Source organism: Phragmites australis, chromosome 6, assembly GCF_958298935.1.
Source record: "Phragmites australis chromosome 6, lpPhrAust1.1, whole genome shotgun sequence".
Lineage (NCBI taxonomy): Eukaryota > Viridiplantae > Streptophyta > Magnoliopsida > Poales > Poaceae > Phragmites > Phragmites australis.
In genome coordinates this window covers 15,481,767-15,495,966 of record NC_084926.1, presented here as the reverse complement: position 1 = coordinate 15,495,966, position 14,200 = coordinate 15,481,767, and the positions used below count along the sequence as shown (strand labels likewise).

Here is a 14,200-nt window from a genome sequence, read left to right as displayed (position 1 = left end):
AACTTCTCTCAACTTACTTTGATTTCGTGCTCCTGTATAGGTCGAATAATCCGGGTTAGATCGGATACTCCGGACCTCGGAGTATCCGGGTCTGTTTTAATCCGCTGCGAAGTTTTAAATTTTAGGAACGCCTATTCACACCCCCCCTCTAGGTGACATCAAGTACATTCACTATAATAGAGTTTTAAATCCGTTTGCAAATACATGTTCTAGGGTAGTGTCGATCTTGCCACCCTGGAGGCAATAGCCCCTTTTTTTTCATAGAACATGACAAAAGAAGATTAAAAAAAATTATGTTCACCAATTTTGGGTATCTCAATATTTATTTATGAATTTATTAATATTTAACACATTCATTTAATTATGGGGAAAATAATATTATTTTTATACATACACATAATTTTAATATGTAGCCGACAGTAATACAAACTTAACAAAATTTGTTTCATTTTTTTTAGTTTTAGATATTTTTCTGTGCATTTTAGATTATTTCAACCGATTTATTACACCTTCCGCTATTTTTCTGGAATTTCCAAAAGAATTATTATACATGTAAATATACGAATATGTATATACATACATACATGTATATGTACATATATACATATATGTATACGTATACATATCCGCATCCGTATATATTCATATATACATACGTATGACCTACATAAACAGTAGATACAGTGCTTGACTCTTAGAATCACTTCAATTTTTAGAGCTTTAATATATAGTATTGATTCCAGATCTGTTTCACCAACACTAGTCCGGCTTTCTCTAAAAAAAACTCTATATCCAATTTTGCCCAAAATTTATTGCTTGCTAGTGACTTTAACAGATCAAAATTTATTTCTGAATCGTCGTGAATTGAATCGATTGTACGAACATCCCATATTCCCATTTGCCTCAGTCTCCCAGATCACTAGTGTTCGTACATTCAACTTCTGTACCTCTGTAGCGTAAAGTTTTCTCCAACTGGGAAAAAGGCACGTACGGTACCACAACATTTTTTGGCGAACACTCAAACGCTGATTGTATGAATCCTGATTGAATTTTGATTTGACTCAACTTCTCATACAGTTTTTTGCAAGAAAAACCGTTTCGTAACGGCCTCCGCGGCTCCGCATCGCAGGCATGCAAGTCTCAGCATGTGATCCTGTTACCCTGGCAAAGCCATCGTTCCTGCTCGGTGCGCGCGCGCGCGCGCGCGCAGGCGCAGGGGCTTAGTCAAACGCACCCAACAGGCCAACAGGTCCCCGCCTCTCACACCGCCGATCGCTCCTGAGACCTGGGGTCGACGACGATGCGCTGCCGCGTGCACCTCGCCGCTCTCCTCCTCCTCCTCTTCCTCCTCTCCTCCCGCGTCGCCGCCGCCGCCGCTGGCGCTGGGGGCGCCCCGGACGCCGCGCCCCCGGGACGGCCGCAGCCGTGCCTGGACGAGCTGCTGCCGTGCACGGCGTACCTCAAGACCGCCAAGCACCCCTCCAACACGTGCTGCACGGCCATGCACCACGCCGCAGCCGCGGAGATGCCGTGCCTCTGCCGCCTGCTCGCAGACCCGGAGCTGCTTGCCACGTTCAACGTCACCAGGGAGCAGATGTTCAGGCTCCCCGCCCGCTGCGGCCTCCCCGTCGGATGCCGCGCCGGCGCCCATGAGCCAGGTGAGCCCCCCGGTTAACTAGCTATCCTGCACGTACGCACGTAATCCACCGACCGATGGCGTCTGACACGTGGATTAATGCTCGCGTGCACTGTTGCGTGCAGTCGTGGAAGCGCCGCCGCCGCCAGCCCCTACGCCGCCGCACCACCAAGGTGACTCGTCGGGCGGCGACGGGTTGAGGGACTGCGTCTGGCGCTTGATCGCGTCGGTGGTTTTGGGCGGAATGTTCTCTGTTGCTGCGCTATCCTAGGCTTTCTGGATGCTCTCGTGCCATAAGATTTTGGTAGCCGCAGGCAGATCCGTCCTGCGCTTGATCGTATGCAGTGATGTGCTTGGTTTCAGCATTGTCATGTGGTAATGTTTCGCCGCCTCTCAGTTAATAGTGATAGCTTTTTTTTTCATCTAGATGTAATAGTGATAGCTAGGCAATGCAGGGCGTAAATAAAAAGCTAGGCAATGCGGTATACATGAGTGCTGCTTGTTAAATATCAACTGAACAAAATGAAAGATAATCACTCGGATATTCTTTTTTCCCTAACAGCACCATGATACCGGTGCCAAATAGATGTAGGAATGGATCTTCGATGCTTATCAGACTCGATGTCAAAGTCGGATGAGAATTTTAGGTTCCATCAGTCCATTTGTTCCTCAACATGTGATTGCAAACATTCTGAATCTGAAAAATCGGTCAAGCAGCAGATCATAATAGGAAGCATCGATCCATCAGAACAGGTTACAAGCTCAGCCATCATACAGTAATGCTGATTCACAAGCACAGCTACTCCCCCTCTCGCACTGAAGAACAGAGTCGAGTGACAGTTTTGACAGCTAAAGGATGTCAAGGTTTACATGGCAGATGAGTGCGTAGTACATGGAATTTACATCAGATTGGTTCTACATATTTGCAGAGAGGGCGATGATCTAGAATTCTACTCTCCTTGTCCTTCTGCATGTTAAATGGCAAATACAGGCTACTTCTAGTAAAACTGATCTTAGGTCTCAGCGTGGATGGCCTAATGGCTCAACAGCGGTTCTGAAGAGAAGAATATAGACCTTGTCAACAGAGAAGTATAAGAAACCTCCCAAGGAGTGAGTGACATAGGAACCAAAGCTTGTTCCGACAATGCAATGCCAAGCAGGACCATATGCTGTATCAAATTCCTGCAAACAATTGGAAACAATATCCAGCTATCAAAACATGGAAAAGGTATCCATAGAGTCGCTAAGAAATCTCACCCTAAATGACCAGGTTAAACAAGCTACTAATATGCACCCAATGTTCTGGAAAGCAGCATCCTGCAGTAACCAGCAGGCTACTGGGAACACATTTTAGGACCCGGATTTATTTCGCTCGGTTGGTTTAGGGGGTTAAGAAAGAAGAAACTAATAGTCAAGTCATAGAGCACATGAAGAGATACACAGATACACCAAGGTTGAACATTTTCACTTATTCTTTTGCTTGGGCAAATTATGGAAGTTAAAAGGGGAAAAATGGTGCTGGAGGGTGCGATTTGGACTACCAGGACTCAACAATGTGCACTGTTTTAAGCAATCAGACCTTCACGGATGTCCAGATCCCCATACAAAAGTGTCACACCCACAAGAGTGATGCTTCATAAAAGGAAGACATAAGAGTGCACAAAATGGTGAGCAAAATGCCCAAAGATTGCAAGGCAGCCAGTTTTTGTCAAGCACACTTTATTGCATAGCTTTGTACAGATCCATTTTAGTTAACATTAACACCGAGCATATATGTCCTCATGTATGGATTGCTCCCATCCTCCAGCATGCTTGAGACCAACAATTTTGACGATAAATTTCTCGTTTACAAATGTAGGTAATGAACTAAAATAATGACTGGGCAAGACAAAAGGATGGCAGGGAAAGAAAAACATCATAAATGAATGAGAAGTTCTTTTCAGGGGATGGGAAGACAAAATTCGGCGAATGAGAAGACAAGTAACAAGTTTCATGCAACACATAACCTTATCAGCTAGGTCCACTGCTAACTTAAGCCAAATGCATCAGGTCCACATGAACAAATATTAATAGCTACATAGAAACAGATTCCATATTTACATTTCTAGTACTCTGGAGTTGGGTCTAAGGTAACACTTTTAAAGTTAGGACCAAATGCCCATCTCTAAATGAAAGAAATACTGATCTGTCTCACTTTCTTCAACATGTCCTTTTTAGTTACTAAAAATGATGGTGCATTGCCATCATAATCCTATTCTTGCTAAATTTACGCTAAGATGCATACATAACATTTCACAACTAGCATCGTCTTCCCCTTCTTTTCCAGGACATCTCTACTGTAGTAGGCCGAACAAAATCAGTCACTAATGAAATCGTGTGTACTCATGCACACATAATTTGTACTCAATGTTTGACTCCTAGCTTGGTTGTGAGTCTAATTAACCATCTAAACCAGAATGCATAGCGTCATTCTCACAAAAGCTCCTCCAGCAATTTCATTTCATCTGAGGGAAACGAACAAACTGAATGTCAAAACTGGATCTTCGATTTTAAATCCATCCCAACGATGCAGCCTAGCCACATTCTTGCTCATGAACCTCCAGAATAACGCACACCTCCGCAGTCCTCTAATTAAATCCAAATCCACATCCACATCTATTTATGCATGGCTGCATTCTCCGTACCAGGTCAACAATAAATGATCTCTGTGCGCTCGACGTAGGTACGAAATCATCGTATCCTAGCTGCCCAAGAGGAACCAGCTACTACCAATTGAAGTCTACTGCGGGATGGAGGTATACCTTCTTGAGCGCGAGGGCGAGGCGCTTGCTGTCGAGCCGCGGCATGGCGGCGATGGCTTCATAGGCGAGCCGGATCGCGCGGCGCTGCAGCGCCAGGGGCATGTCAGCCGCCCGCACCCGCACCGACACCTTCCTGTTCTCCTCCTTCAAACCCCCCTCCTTCTCCTTGATCTCTTTCCCCTTTCCGTCCCCCTCCTCTTTCACCTCCCTCTTCTCCTTCTCCTCCACCAACGGCGCCTTGGCCTCCTCGCGACTCCCAGTCCCAGCCCTGGGCTCCGGCAGAGGAGGAGGGGGAGCGGGGTCGGCGCTGAGCTTGGTGCGGCGGATGAGCGAGCTGAGGTAGCGGCTGCGGCGCTCGAGCTCCTCGGACGCCGGATCCATCGCGGCGGCGGCGGGGTCTCGAGCGGCTCAAGTCACCTCACCCGCGGCGTCGGCGTCGGCGGGCGAGCATGGCTGGCTGCCGGTCCGCGCTCTGCGGTTGTGGTGCTGCGGCAGGGGGGATGGGCGGTCGCGTCGTGGTCAAAGACTCGAAGCACAGTACCGAACGGCGCACTGGACGGGATGCGGGATGTGGAGAGGCGAGGGGACCTGTACTGGACCCCTCTTGGCCTTTTGCAGATGGTGACCGGTGCGGCCAGTGAGGACAATTTTTTTTTTTTTCAAAAGGACGGTAAGAGCATGGTTGAATTTGCAACCAGCACAAGTTCACGATCTAATTCCATAGATCGACTGGCCTGCATACCGATTACCTCGCCCGTCTTCTCTCTGGAGCCTGGACTCTGGCGGCCGCTAGCTCATCAACGACGTCCCTGCCACGCTCGCCGTGATGGACGCGCGCACGGCCGCTGCGAGCTAGATGTTGGCAGTCCATTTTCTGGCCAACGCACCGGCGAACCAGCGGCACGGAAAACCGCCAATGTTTGGCGAGCCAACGTTTTGGCTGGGCACAATCCAAGAACGTGCCCTTCATTTGACAAATACAACTGGCGAAAAGAAAACATTGAAGTGACATGGGAAAACAGCTTACTAAACAAAAACATCTAACAGTAAGATCGTGTTTGGTTCAGGCTTTTGTAACGTAATCTGATTACAACGGTAACCAATTCTATTAAATCGTGTTTGTTTCATCTCCCCCTAATCGAATCACATGTAATGGGATACCATGTCGTCATCGTCAAGATTCAACACTCCGAGATATGGACTTTTTTTTTTTTTACAGCTAGGTCCTTTTCCCAATGCCTACATTAAAGGTTTTAAATGGGGGTGCATGTTCGGGAGTGGAAACTTGGACCGGCAAGGTCGCGCCTGTGTGCCTTTCCAATGAGCCGTTCGCTCGCATGCAGAGGCGCGAGCAACAATTCCCCTTCCCAGTACTAATAGTGACGCAAATGACTCGTTGTCTCTACCAACATGATACATCTTTGACGATAAGGTTCCTCGACAATCACGTCCTCCCACTCTCATCTCATCATGCAAGCACACAAGCCACAATAGCATGAACTTTCTCATCAAGTCATCGTCTTCGTGGAGGGGACCGGGCAGAGGCGGCGACCCAACATAACGCATGATGCGGTGGCCCCAAGCAAGCGGCATAGATGGCGGCCTAGGCCGGCGTGGATGCGGAATGGGAGGTGGCAACCAACATAAGAGAGAGGGAGCTTGGTGGCTGCGCGTGGAGAGAAGGAGCCAGAGATATATGCAATGAGCTAGTTTGAGATGAGAATATCGATGCATAGCAATGAATGGATAATATGACCCTCTATTATTCTACTCTCTCAGTTCTCAGTTCAAAAATATTATATTTATTTTTTTTACTTGGTCTTCGAAATTAAATTTTAACTAAAATTTTCCTATAAAATTATATATTATTTATAGCTATAAACTTATATAGTGTAAAATCATTTTAAATTATAATATAATTTTTGTATACAAGATATTTTTATAATTTGACTAAATGTTAATTAAAGTACACAAAACTTGATTTTTTTTTAAAGAAATATGTCTCTTGGTTTTAAACGGAGAGAGTATCTATTTGCGATTACTGAGTAGAGCCAAACAAAGTGAGTAATCGGTTAATTCATTTGCAATTACAGTGTATTATGATACCATTTATGATTACATTTGCATTCTCCGATCAAACACTAAAGACCAAACAATGACTCGAGCCACACGATCAGCGGAACAACTCTGAAAATTGACATTTACAAAATAAATACACAGTCAGCATCGTTTTATCATGATTCGTGAAGCTGGGGCAATCGAAGCAAAAACTAGGATGTGAGCCAGAATACGAACCAGCAATTGATGGCATTAGCATCAGGTGCTAGCTTTTAATGCGTAATAACATGATCACACCCTAGGACAATATCCATGATTCATCCTTGTTTAGTCCTTTCGTTCTTTAAGACTCTTACCTCTAGCTTTCTCGTTTCTTTTCTTAGTTTGGTGCTACGTTGTACGACGGAGGTTTATTCTTTCTCTCTTTTCTTCTTTTTTTTCTTTGTTATATATAATAATTACGGTGAGGATATAATACATAAACGATCGTATAACATAAAATTTTATGATCGTAATAATTGCTGGATTACGATTGCGGGTTGGTTGGCGGGGTTTCGCGAGATTGGTCTGGGTCAGGGGGGTGGGGGCGGGGCAACATTTTTTTGTAAATTATCCTGTCGTGAATAAATAACATATATACGGTTAAAACAAATGAGTAAATACGAATGTGTACGGTTATGTGCCGCAAGGGGGACCGTGAAAGAATAAAATATATATGATTATATTATCTAGTTCAGTACGGTTATGTGCGGGTTCGGCGTCAACATGACTGTCAATGGTATGTTACACGTATACGACCATATATAATGTAAAATTACGGTTGGGAATCGATACAGTTAATTGCCACGTCGAATCGTTAAATAAGAAAGAAATATACGGTTGAAATATGAATGGAACACGGTTGCGGTTGTTTTGATCTGGTTGCTATATGGTTACGGTTATAAAGATTAAATAATTACGGTAATGATATAATACATAAATGGTCGTATAACATAAAATTTTATAGTCGTAATAATTGCTGGATTACGATTGCGGGTTGGTTGACGGAGTTTCGCGAGTTTGGTCTGGGTCGGGGGGGGGGGGGCGGGGCTCGGGGTGGTTCGGGGCTGGTCTGGGTCGGGGGGGGGGGGGAGCGGTGCGACCGGTGCGTTGAATAACTATTTTTAGCGCAGAGAGTAGAATAGAGAATATATATATATATATATATATATATATATAGGAAAACTAGTATGTACTCCTGGGTGTATGTACTCCCACCTCTTATATACCACTTTTACACGTGTGTTATACTTCTTTATCACTTTAAATATACTTCATTAGTAATTACAAGATACTACAATACAAATCCCACGAAATTTTTTATGAAATTCCATGATTTTTATCTTAATTTGCGTATATACTTCTTTTATGTATAAAAAAGAGTATATAGCAAAAATGAAAGGCTAACATTGAATTTTTTTTCATACAACTCATATTGGAGTATCTTAGAATTAGTATTAGAGTATACTAAAAATGATAAAAGAGTATAAAGTGTTTGTTTAGGTGGTGTATTGCATGTGGGAGTACATACTCCTAGGAGTATAGAATAGGTGTCCTATATATATATATATATATATATATATATATTAAATATATCACAGTAGAGGTTTCTCTTACTTTTTCCGCTTCAAAAATATCCATGATTCATCACTAGAAAGCTTGGTACCGTTCAGGACATCTCAATGCTAAATTAATCTGACTAGTGCGCTGAATAATCTTAAGACTTAAATCTCAAAATAGATAAAACAGGATAAATAGAGATGCTAAGGAAATTCTGCCTAGTTATAACCAAGTGCCATATTTGAATAAAGTACAAGATGCGCACACAATTAGATTGCAATCACATAAGGTTGGGACTGATCTAACACAACAGTGTTCAATTGGACAGGAACTAGAATGGTTTGCCATACCTGCAATTCATATTCCTTCAATCATGCAGAGTTATAAAAAAATTGCATCAACTCTTATCCAATACTGTCTTTTCCAGGTTTAAAATGATCGAAGATACCAAGGTTCACACAAAACCTGTGTCAAAATAAGCAGTGCTTCTATCAACCTGCTAGATAGGTAACAACTAACAAGTGCTGGTTCAGGTTGGAAGTTTATCTTTTCCTAGCGAAGATTTAGTTGGTTCTGAACCGATAAACCTGGATAAATTTGAATGATCGATTGTGGACACTCAAATCAACAATCAACAATCAGAAGATGAAACCCCGCCAATACAGATTTACCAATCGTAAGGCGCACAGGGGCCAGCACCAAATTGCACACACAAGGCACTACACTTGAATGCAACATTCAGGAACAGTTCAGATAAGCAAATTATGAGGTTAGCCTAAGCAAAGATGGAATATGGGTTCATGATTAGCAACCATTGGAGGATTTTCTGCTAAAATCCAATGTCACACTAAAACTTTCACCCATAACATCCCAGGATAAAAACTAATGCTTCAGAATCACATGGAAGGTGAATTTCAGTACCAGGGCGAACCTAAAAAATGGTAAACCGAACTACGATTCTTAAAGAAACAAGGGTCTTCTGGGGCCTTTTTCTTTACAATTCTACACTGCATAGTTCCCAAAATTGTACTAATTGCAAAACAAGGAATCTATAAAAGATTAACAGGTAGCACCAGTACTGAATAAACAGCTAGCTCCTAAACCTTCACTTTATAGGAAAAGAAAACAGGACATGCATCAAATTTTAAAAAAATCAGAGTATGCTGTTTGCTGTGTAATGTGATCCAAGTCAGATAATACTTTAAAAAAAATGCTAAACGGATAACCACAGCATGAACAAGGCAATGCAAAATCTTAACAGCACCAATCAATTGAATGCAACATTCAAGAACAGCTCAAAATCAGCAAATTGTGAGGTTAGCGTAAGGAAAGGTGGAGCTTGGGTTTCATTATTATCAACTATTGGAGGATCTAAACTTTCAGAAAGGCTGATCTTTCGAATACATCTGAAACACATTCTGATACTAAATTCCAATATCACATTATCAAACCTTCATCCACAACATCCTTGGAATAAACATTCATGCTTCAGAATGACATAGAAAGCAAATATCATGCCATGGTACAGCCCACAAAAATTTTCTGGTGTCTTTTCCTATACAGGTCAACATTATATTGTTCATAGTAGTTCACTGATAGCAAAACCAGGAAATCAACCGCAAAGCAAAAGATTAACAGAAGCAGCTCTATAGCTGAATAAACAGATAGCTCCCAACCCTTGTTCATTTTTTTTAGAAAAATGAGAGAACAGATAGCTCCTAACTACATCCTCACCTCCATGTGTATGATACTCAAAAATAGAGTCAGAGAGTACTGTTTTCTACTAGATGTGATAGGAGGCACATAATACTATGGTAATGCTAACCAAATAACCAAACATAGAATCAGTACTCCTTAACTTTACAACTCTGCCGGGCTTAAGAGAACCACAACATCATAAGGCAATGCAGAATGTCTACAGCTCTGACCCACATATAGTGCAGAGAACAAACACATTCAGAAATCAAGTTGCTTCGGACCAAATATCATCCCTGCAATAGTTAGGGGGCCGCAAGCAAAATTCAACAAGAGATCATCACAGGCATAGACTGAGCATAATTTTGGAAACAAAATGCAGGAATTGTGTAATAAATTCTCCATCAGCGGAACATTATGAGCACTGTAGTACCATCGTAACAACCTCCAATCGTATCGCAAAACTATAACTATGTCGATGCATCTGAGATTATTAAAGCATTTCAATGGACCACTAATTAAAGGGTAAGAGACGACCCATTCACCGGGCGGCGTTGAGCCCGAGCAGCATCTTGCCGTTGTCACCGGAGGGGATGTACGAGACGTTGGGCGAGCGAGCCAGCACGCCAGCGATCTCCTTGGCCGCCTCGATCCTCCTGAGCTCGATCAGGCCGTTGCCCGCGTCGGCCGTGGCCTCAGAGATGAGGCGCGCGGCCTCGCTCTCCCCCTCGGCGCGGACGATGGCAGCGCGCCTCTCCTGCTCGGCGCGTGCGACGAGGAACCTGGAGCGCTCGGCCTCCTGCTGCGCAACCTGCTTCTTCTCGACGGCCTGCGCGAACTCGTGCCCGTAGGCGAGGTGGGTGATGGCGACGTCGTCGAGGACGATGTTGAACTCGCGGGCGCGGCGCATGAGTGCGTCCCGGACGAGCGCGGAGACCTGGGGGCGCTCGGTGAGGAGCTGGTCGGCGTTGAACTGCGCGACGACGGCCTTGAGCACCTCGTTGCCGATGGAGGGGAGCACCTTGTCGTCGTACTCGAGGCCGAGGGAGGTGAAGATGTCCGGGAGGCGGTCGACGTCGGGGCGCGAGAGGACGCGGAGCGTGAGGCTGACCATCTGGAGGTCCTTGGTGCCGGAGGTGGAGGAGAAGCTGTGCGGACGGGTGCGGATGTCGAAGAGGAAGGGCTTCTGGAGGATGGGGACCAGGAAATGGGTGCCCTCCGACACCGTCTCCGGGAGCACACCGCGGAAGCGGTCGAAGATGACGGCGCGCTGCCCGCCGTCCACCGTGTAGAGGGACGTGGAGACCGCGGACGCCGCCAGGCCCAGGCCCGCCGCCGCCTTCGCCGCCTTCGTCAGGAACGACACCGACTGCTGCCCACCACCGGCCATGGGATCTCTCCTTGCTTTCGCTTTTAAGGTGGGGGATTGCTCGCCGTGGTGTTCTTTTGGCTTTGGGGAATTCGGCGCTGTGGTGATCTGGCTGGGTTTTTAAAGCCGTGCACGGGTCTCCGCATCTCCTCCTCCTCCTTTCTTGGCGGAGAAGAAGAAAAGGTTCCAGTTGGCCGCGCGAGGTGGACAGCCGAGATGGTAGGTTAGTGGCCTCGAGATTCGCGCGTGGGTTTGGTGGCCTGCTTGCGATGGGACTTCTCGTAGGCTGTGAGATTTTTGTGGGCCAGCGCGCGATGAACGTTGATACCAACTGATATCAAGATTCAAAAAACATATGGGGTATTGCATTATTGTTAACCCATGATGAACGTTGCTTGTCTATTTTGTTTCCTGATAACTAGGTTAAATATGAAATTAAATTTTATCAGATTTACTTAACTTTATACGTACTACAAACATAATTTTTTAATCTAAATTTGGTAATGGGTACGTTATAACCTTTGAAAACAAAATCCGCACTCTTTTGAGATATGAGGTATAAGGTCTTTGGCAATTTGTAAACTCATAGTCTCTTATCCGTTTGCTATTCTCTTAGGACGGCATAGAAATAATATGATGTGTAGATTACAATAGTGCCATGTTTTGATCTACTTATTCTCCTACGGTTACCTATGCTAAATTTGCTATTTTCCTATATGCAAACATGTTTGGTAGAGCTCTTTTTGATTTAAATTATCTGTGAAGAGTAATTTTTTGGGAGAAGTGATTATGTGGCTGAAGATAATTCTCTAGAATAAACTATATGGAAAAAGTGATTTTATGTGGGAAGTGAATCAGGAGAAGCTATTTTTTTCAACTCCCCAGCTTCTAGTTTATTTCAGATAATCACTCCCACGAATTCGATTCAGATAGTTAAAAGTTGAAAGCTGCTGTTTAACAGAGCTCTCATTGATTTCAGTCGAGAAACTACTCTGTGAGCTCTGTCAAATAGACCCTAATATTATGATCTTATCAGTTTTTATAAATTATCCTCTTATTTCCGGCCCTGTGTTTATCATTACGGTGAAGGACAATATATGAAAAAAAAATCATTTCTTTCTAGCGATATACTTAATCTGTTTGAACAACTGAACTGTTTAAACTTCAGTATCATAGTCATGGCATTGCAATGTAATATAAGTTCATCATAACCTTGAACTTGCGCCTCATTCTTTCTTTTTGTTCGGTCCATCTTTTTCTTAAGTAACCGTACAATTTAAATTTGCATTTTTACTCTTGGTTGGTAGCAAAGTACCTCGATTAGGCACTATATTTATCAGAGGTGATCAAATGAGCCACTCGGGCTAGCCCAGCACGGGTTCGGCTCGGCACGGTCCGGCTATGGCACGGCCCAAACAGCTCAGCTACTGTAACAGGTCTTGCCGTATTGGCCCGCGTGCCTCCTCTCAGTACACGGCACGGCCCGTCGATCACCGTGCCGTGACGGGCCGACCTGGACACGATTTCGGTCCGACGGGCACGGTGCTACTTGCGGCCCGTCGGCACAACCAGTCCGAAAAAATAAAAAAATAACTACAAAATTAAAAAAATATAGAAAATAGATAAAAATAGCTACAAAATTAAAAATATATATAGAAAATAGCCGGATCCATGCTGGCCTGAGTTGGGTCATGCCCATGCCGGTCCAACTCAGTCGGGCCGCGCGGTGCCGGCACGCCGTGCCATGCCTGGACTGTGCCAGTGTTGTGCCTCAGGCCGACCCAATAGGCACGATCCATTTTAACATCTTTAATACTTATTCCGTGGAAAATACGATTTGGGCTCGTAACATGGAGGCCACCAATTCTGGTATTCTGCCCTAGCCTTGGTAGACTTCAGTAACAGTTTACAATTAACACATGCACATGCATATACAGTCAATAATAGAGGACAACCGAAACTTTAAAGATTTTGTATGCCCCGTCATAACCTAGCATATTCCTAATCCTAAAAATAAAAACTTTTTTAGTTCTTCTAGAAAAAAATTAAAAGTTTTGAAAAAAAACAAAATTCGCGCGTAACGTGAATACGTATGTATACACACATGGATTGGACAAACATAGCCTATTTAAGTTTAAGTGTCCTGTACAGATGGTGATATTCTCCTATAAATCCTGACTGAAAGAGTCGCATTAGTTCATTGAAGTTTTAAGCATACTTAGTACGCTCATAGAATGTTTCTGTCGTTTATCCACTATTTGGCAATGTCAATGATGTAGGAAGATGTGGTCTATGCCCCTTGCCATGCTTCTAGGATGATAGTCTGGAATTCCCACCTATTCCAAACTCATCTGAACTAAACTTGAGGCTAAGAGGGGTCTAGGTAACTTCGAAAAAGAAAAAAATGAAAATAAAAGGTGTAAACTATCTGTGCTGATTCTATATGCTGGAAATCGTTTCAGTGCTGTACTCATATATGAAAACAAGCCAACAAGAAGCTTTTTATTGAATGGTGTTGAAGTATAATTTGGTAAAATCTGGCAATAAGGATCACAATCTATTCCATGTTAAATGCTTTCCAAGAAAATATTGAGTTAATTTGAGTTCCACTGCAGTTATGGTACGCATTCCTATCATATCACTATTCGGTATTCACTAATTACTCTTCCTAAAATGTTGGATGTGTAAAGCATTCAGATGGAAGATAGAGAAGGCTGTCATCCATTTGATACGATATCTGCCTTTAGCCAGTGGACAAACCCTGCTTATAAGCTCTAGCATATGTATGATGTATCAAAAGCACTGGGGATTTGCCCCCCTCTCAGTGCCGGGCCCTGGGTAGGTGGATCGGCTGCCTTACGCTCTTTTTAACGCGAGGCCGGAACAAAAGGGGCTGGGGACACCAGCGAGCTGTACAGGATCAGAACACTTCCAGACCAAGGCCTCAACCAACTATCCTATTACGTCTCAAGCCAACTCCACCTGATTATATTTCCCCAACATTAGATACAGACCTAGGAGTAGGATTGAAGTCTCGCAGCC

At 43.9% G+C, this 14,200-nt stretch overlaps 3 protein-coding genes across 3 annotated transcripts; 1 reads left to right on the top strand and 2 right to left on the bottom strand.

Annotated features, from left to right (window-relative positions):
* The first annotated feature begins 1,300 nt into the window (after positions 1–1,300).
* Positions 1,301–1,907, top strand: LOC133923002 (non-specific lipid transfer protein GPI-anchored 7-like). The gene is made up of 2 exons (XM_062368484.1): positions 1,301–1,658; positions 1,762–1,907. Exons 1-2 carry the CDS (start codon positions 1,301–1,303, stop codon positions 1,905–1,907), a joined length of 504 nt encoding a protein of 167 aa, XP_062224468.1.
* A 438-nt stretch (positions 1,908–2,345) lies between these two features.
* LOC133921885 (uncharacterized) lies at positions 2,346–5,567 on the bottom strand. The gene is made up of 2 exons (XM_062366962.1): positions 4,438–5,567; positions 2,346–2,818 (listed from the first exon to the last, which is right to left on the bottom strand). Exons 1-2 carry the CDS (start codon positions 4,816–4,818, stop codon positions 2,657–2,659), a joined length of 543 nt encoding a protein of 180 aa, XP_062222946.1. The 5' UTR covers positions 4,819–5,567; the 3' UTR covers positions 2,346–2,656.
* A 4,547-nt stretch (positions 5,568–10,114) lies between these two features.
* LOC133921884 (prohibitin-3, mitochondrial-like) lies at positions 10,115–11,301 on the bottom strand. Its single transcript, XM_062366961.1, has one exon. The coding sequence runs from the start codon at positions 11,177–11,179 to the stop codon at positions 10,331–10,333; it is 849 nt and encodes a 282-aa protein (XP_062222945.1). The 5' UTR covers positions 11,180–11,301; the 3' UTR covers positions 10,115–10,330.
* Between the last annotated feature and the right edge of the window lie 2,899 nt (positions 11,302–14,200).

What these genes read in the sequence shown, in the direction of transcription:
- LOC133921884 (XM_062366961.1), bottom strand. Translation starts at nt 11,179, where the DNA reads ATGGCCGGTGGTGGGCAGCAGTCGGTGTCGTTCCTGACGAAGGCGGCG.
- LOC133921885 (XM_062366962.1), bottom strand. Translation starts at nt 4,818, where the DNA reads ATGGATCCGGCGTCCGAGGAGCTCGAGCGCCGCAGCCGCTACCTCAGC. An exon ending in TCGCCCTCGCGCTCAAGAAG is followed by an intron (nt 2,819 to 4,437) that starts GTATACCTCCAT and finishes AATTGTTTGCAG; the next exon opens with GAATTTGATACAGCATATGG.
- LOC133923002 (XM_062368484.1), top strand. Translation starts at nt 1,301, where the DNA reads ATGCGCTGCCGCGTGCACCTCGCCGCTCTCCTCCTCCTCCTCTTCCTC. An exon ending in CGCCGGCGCCCATGAGCCAG is followed by an intron (nt 1,659 to 1,761) that starts GTGAGCCCCCCG and finishes TGTTGCGTGCAG; the next exon opens with TCGTGGAAGCGCCGCCGCCG.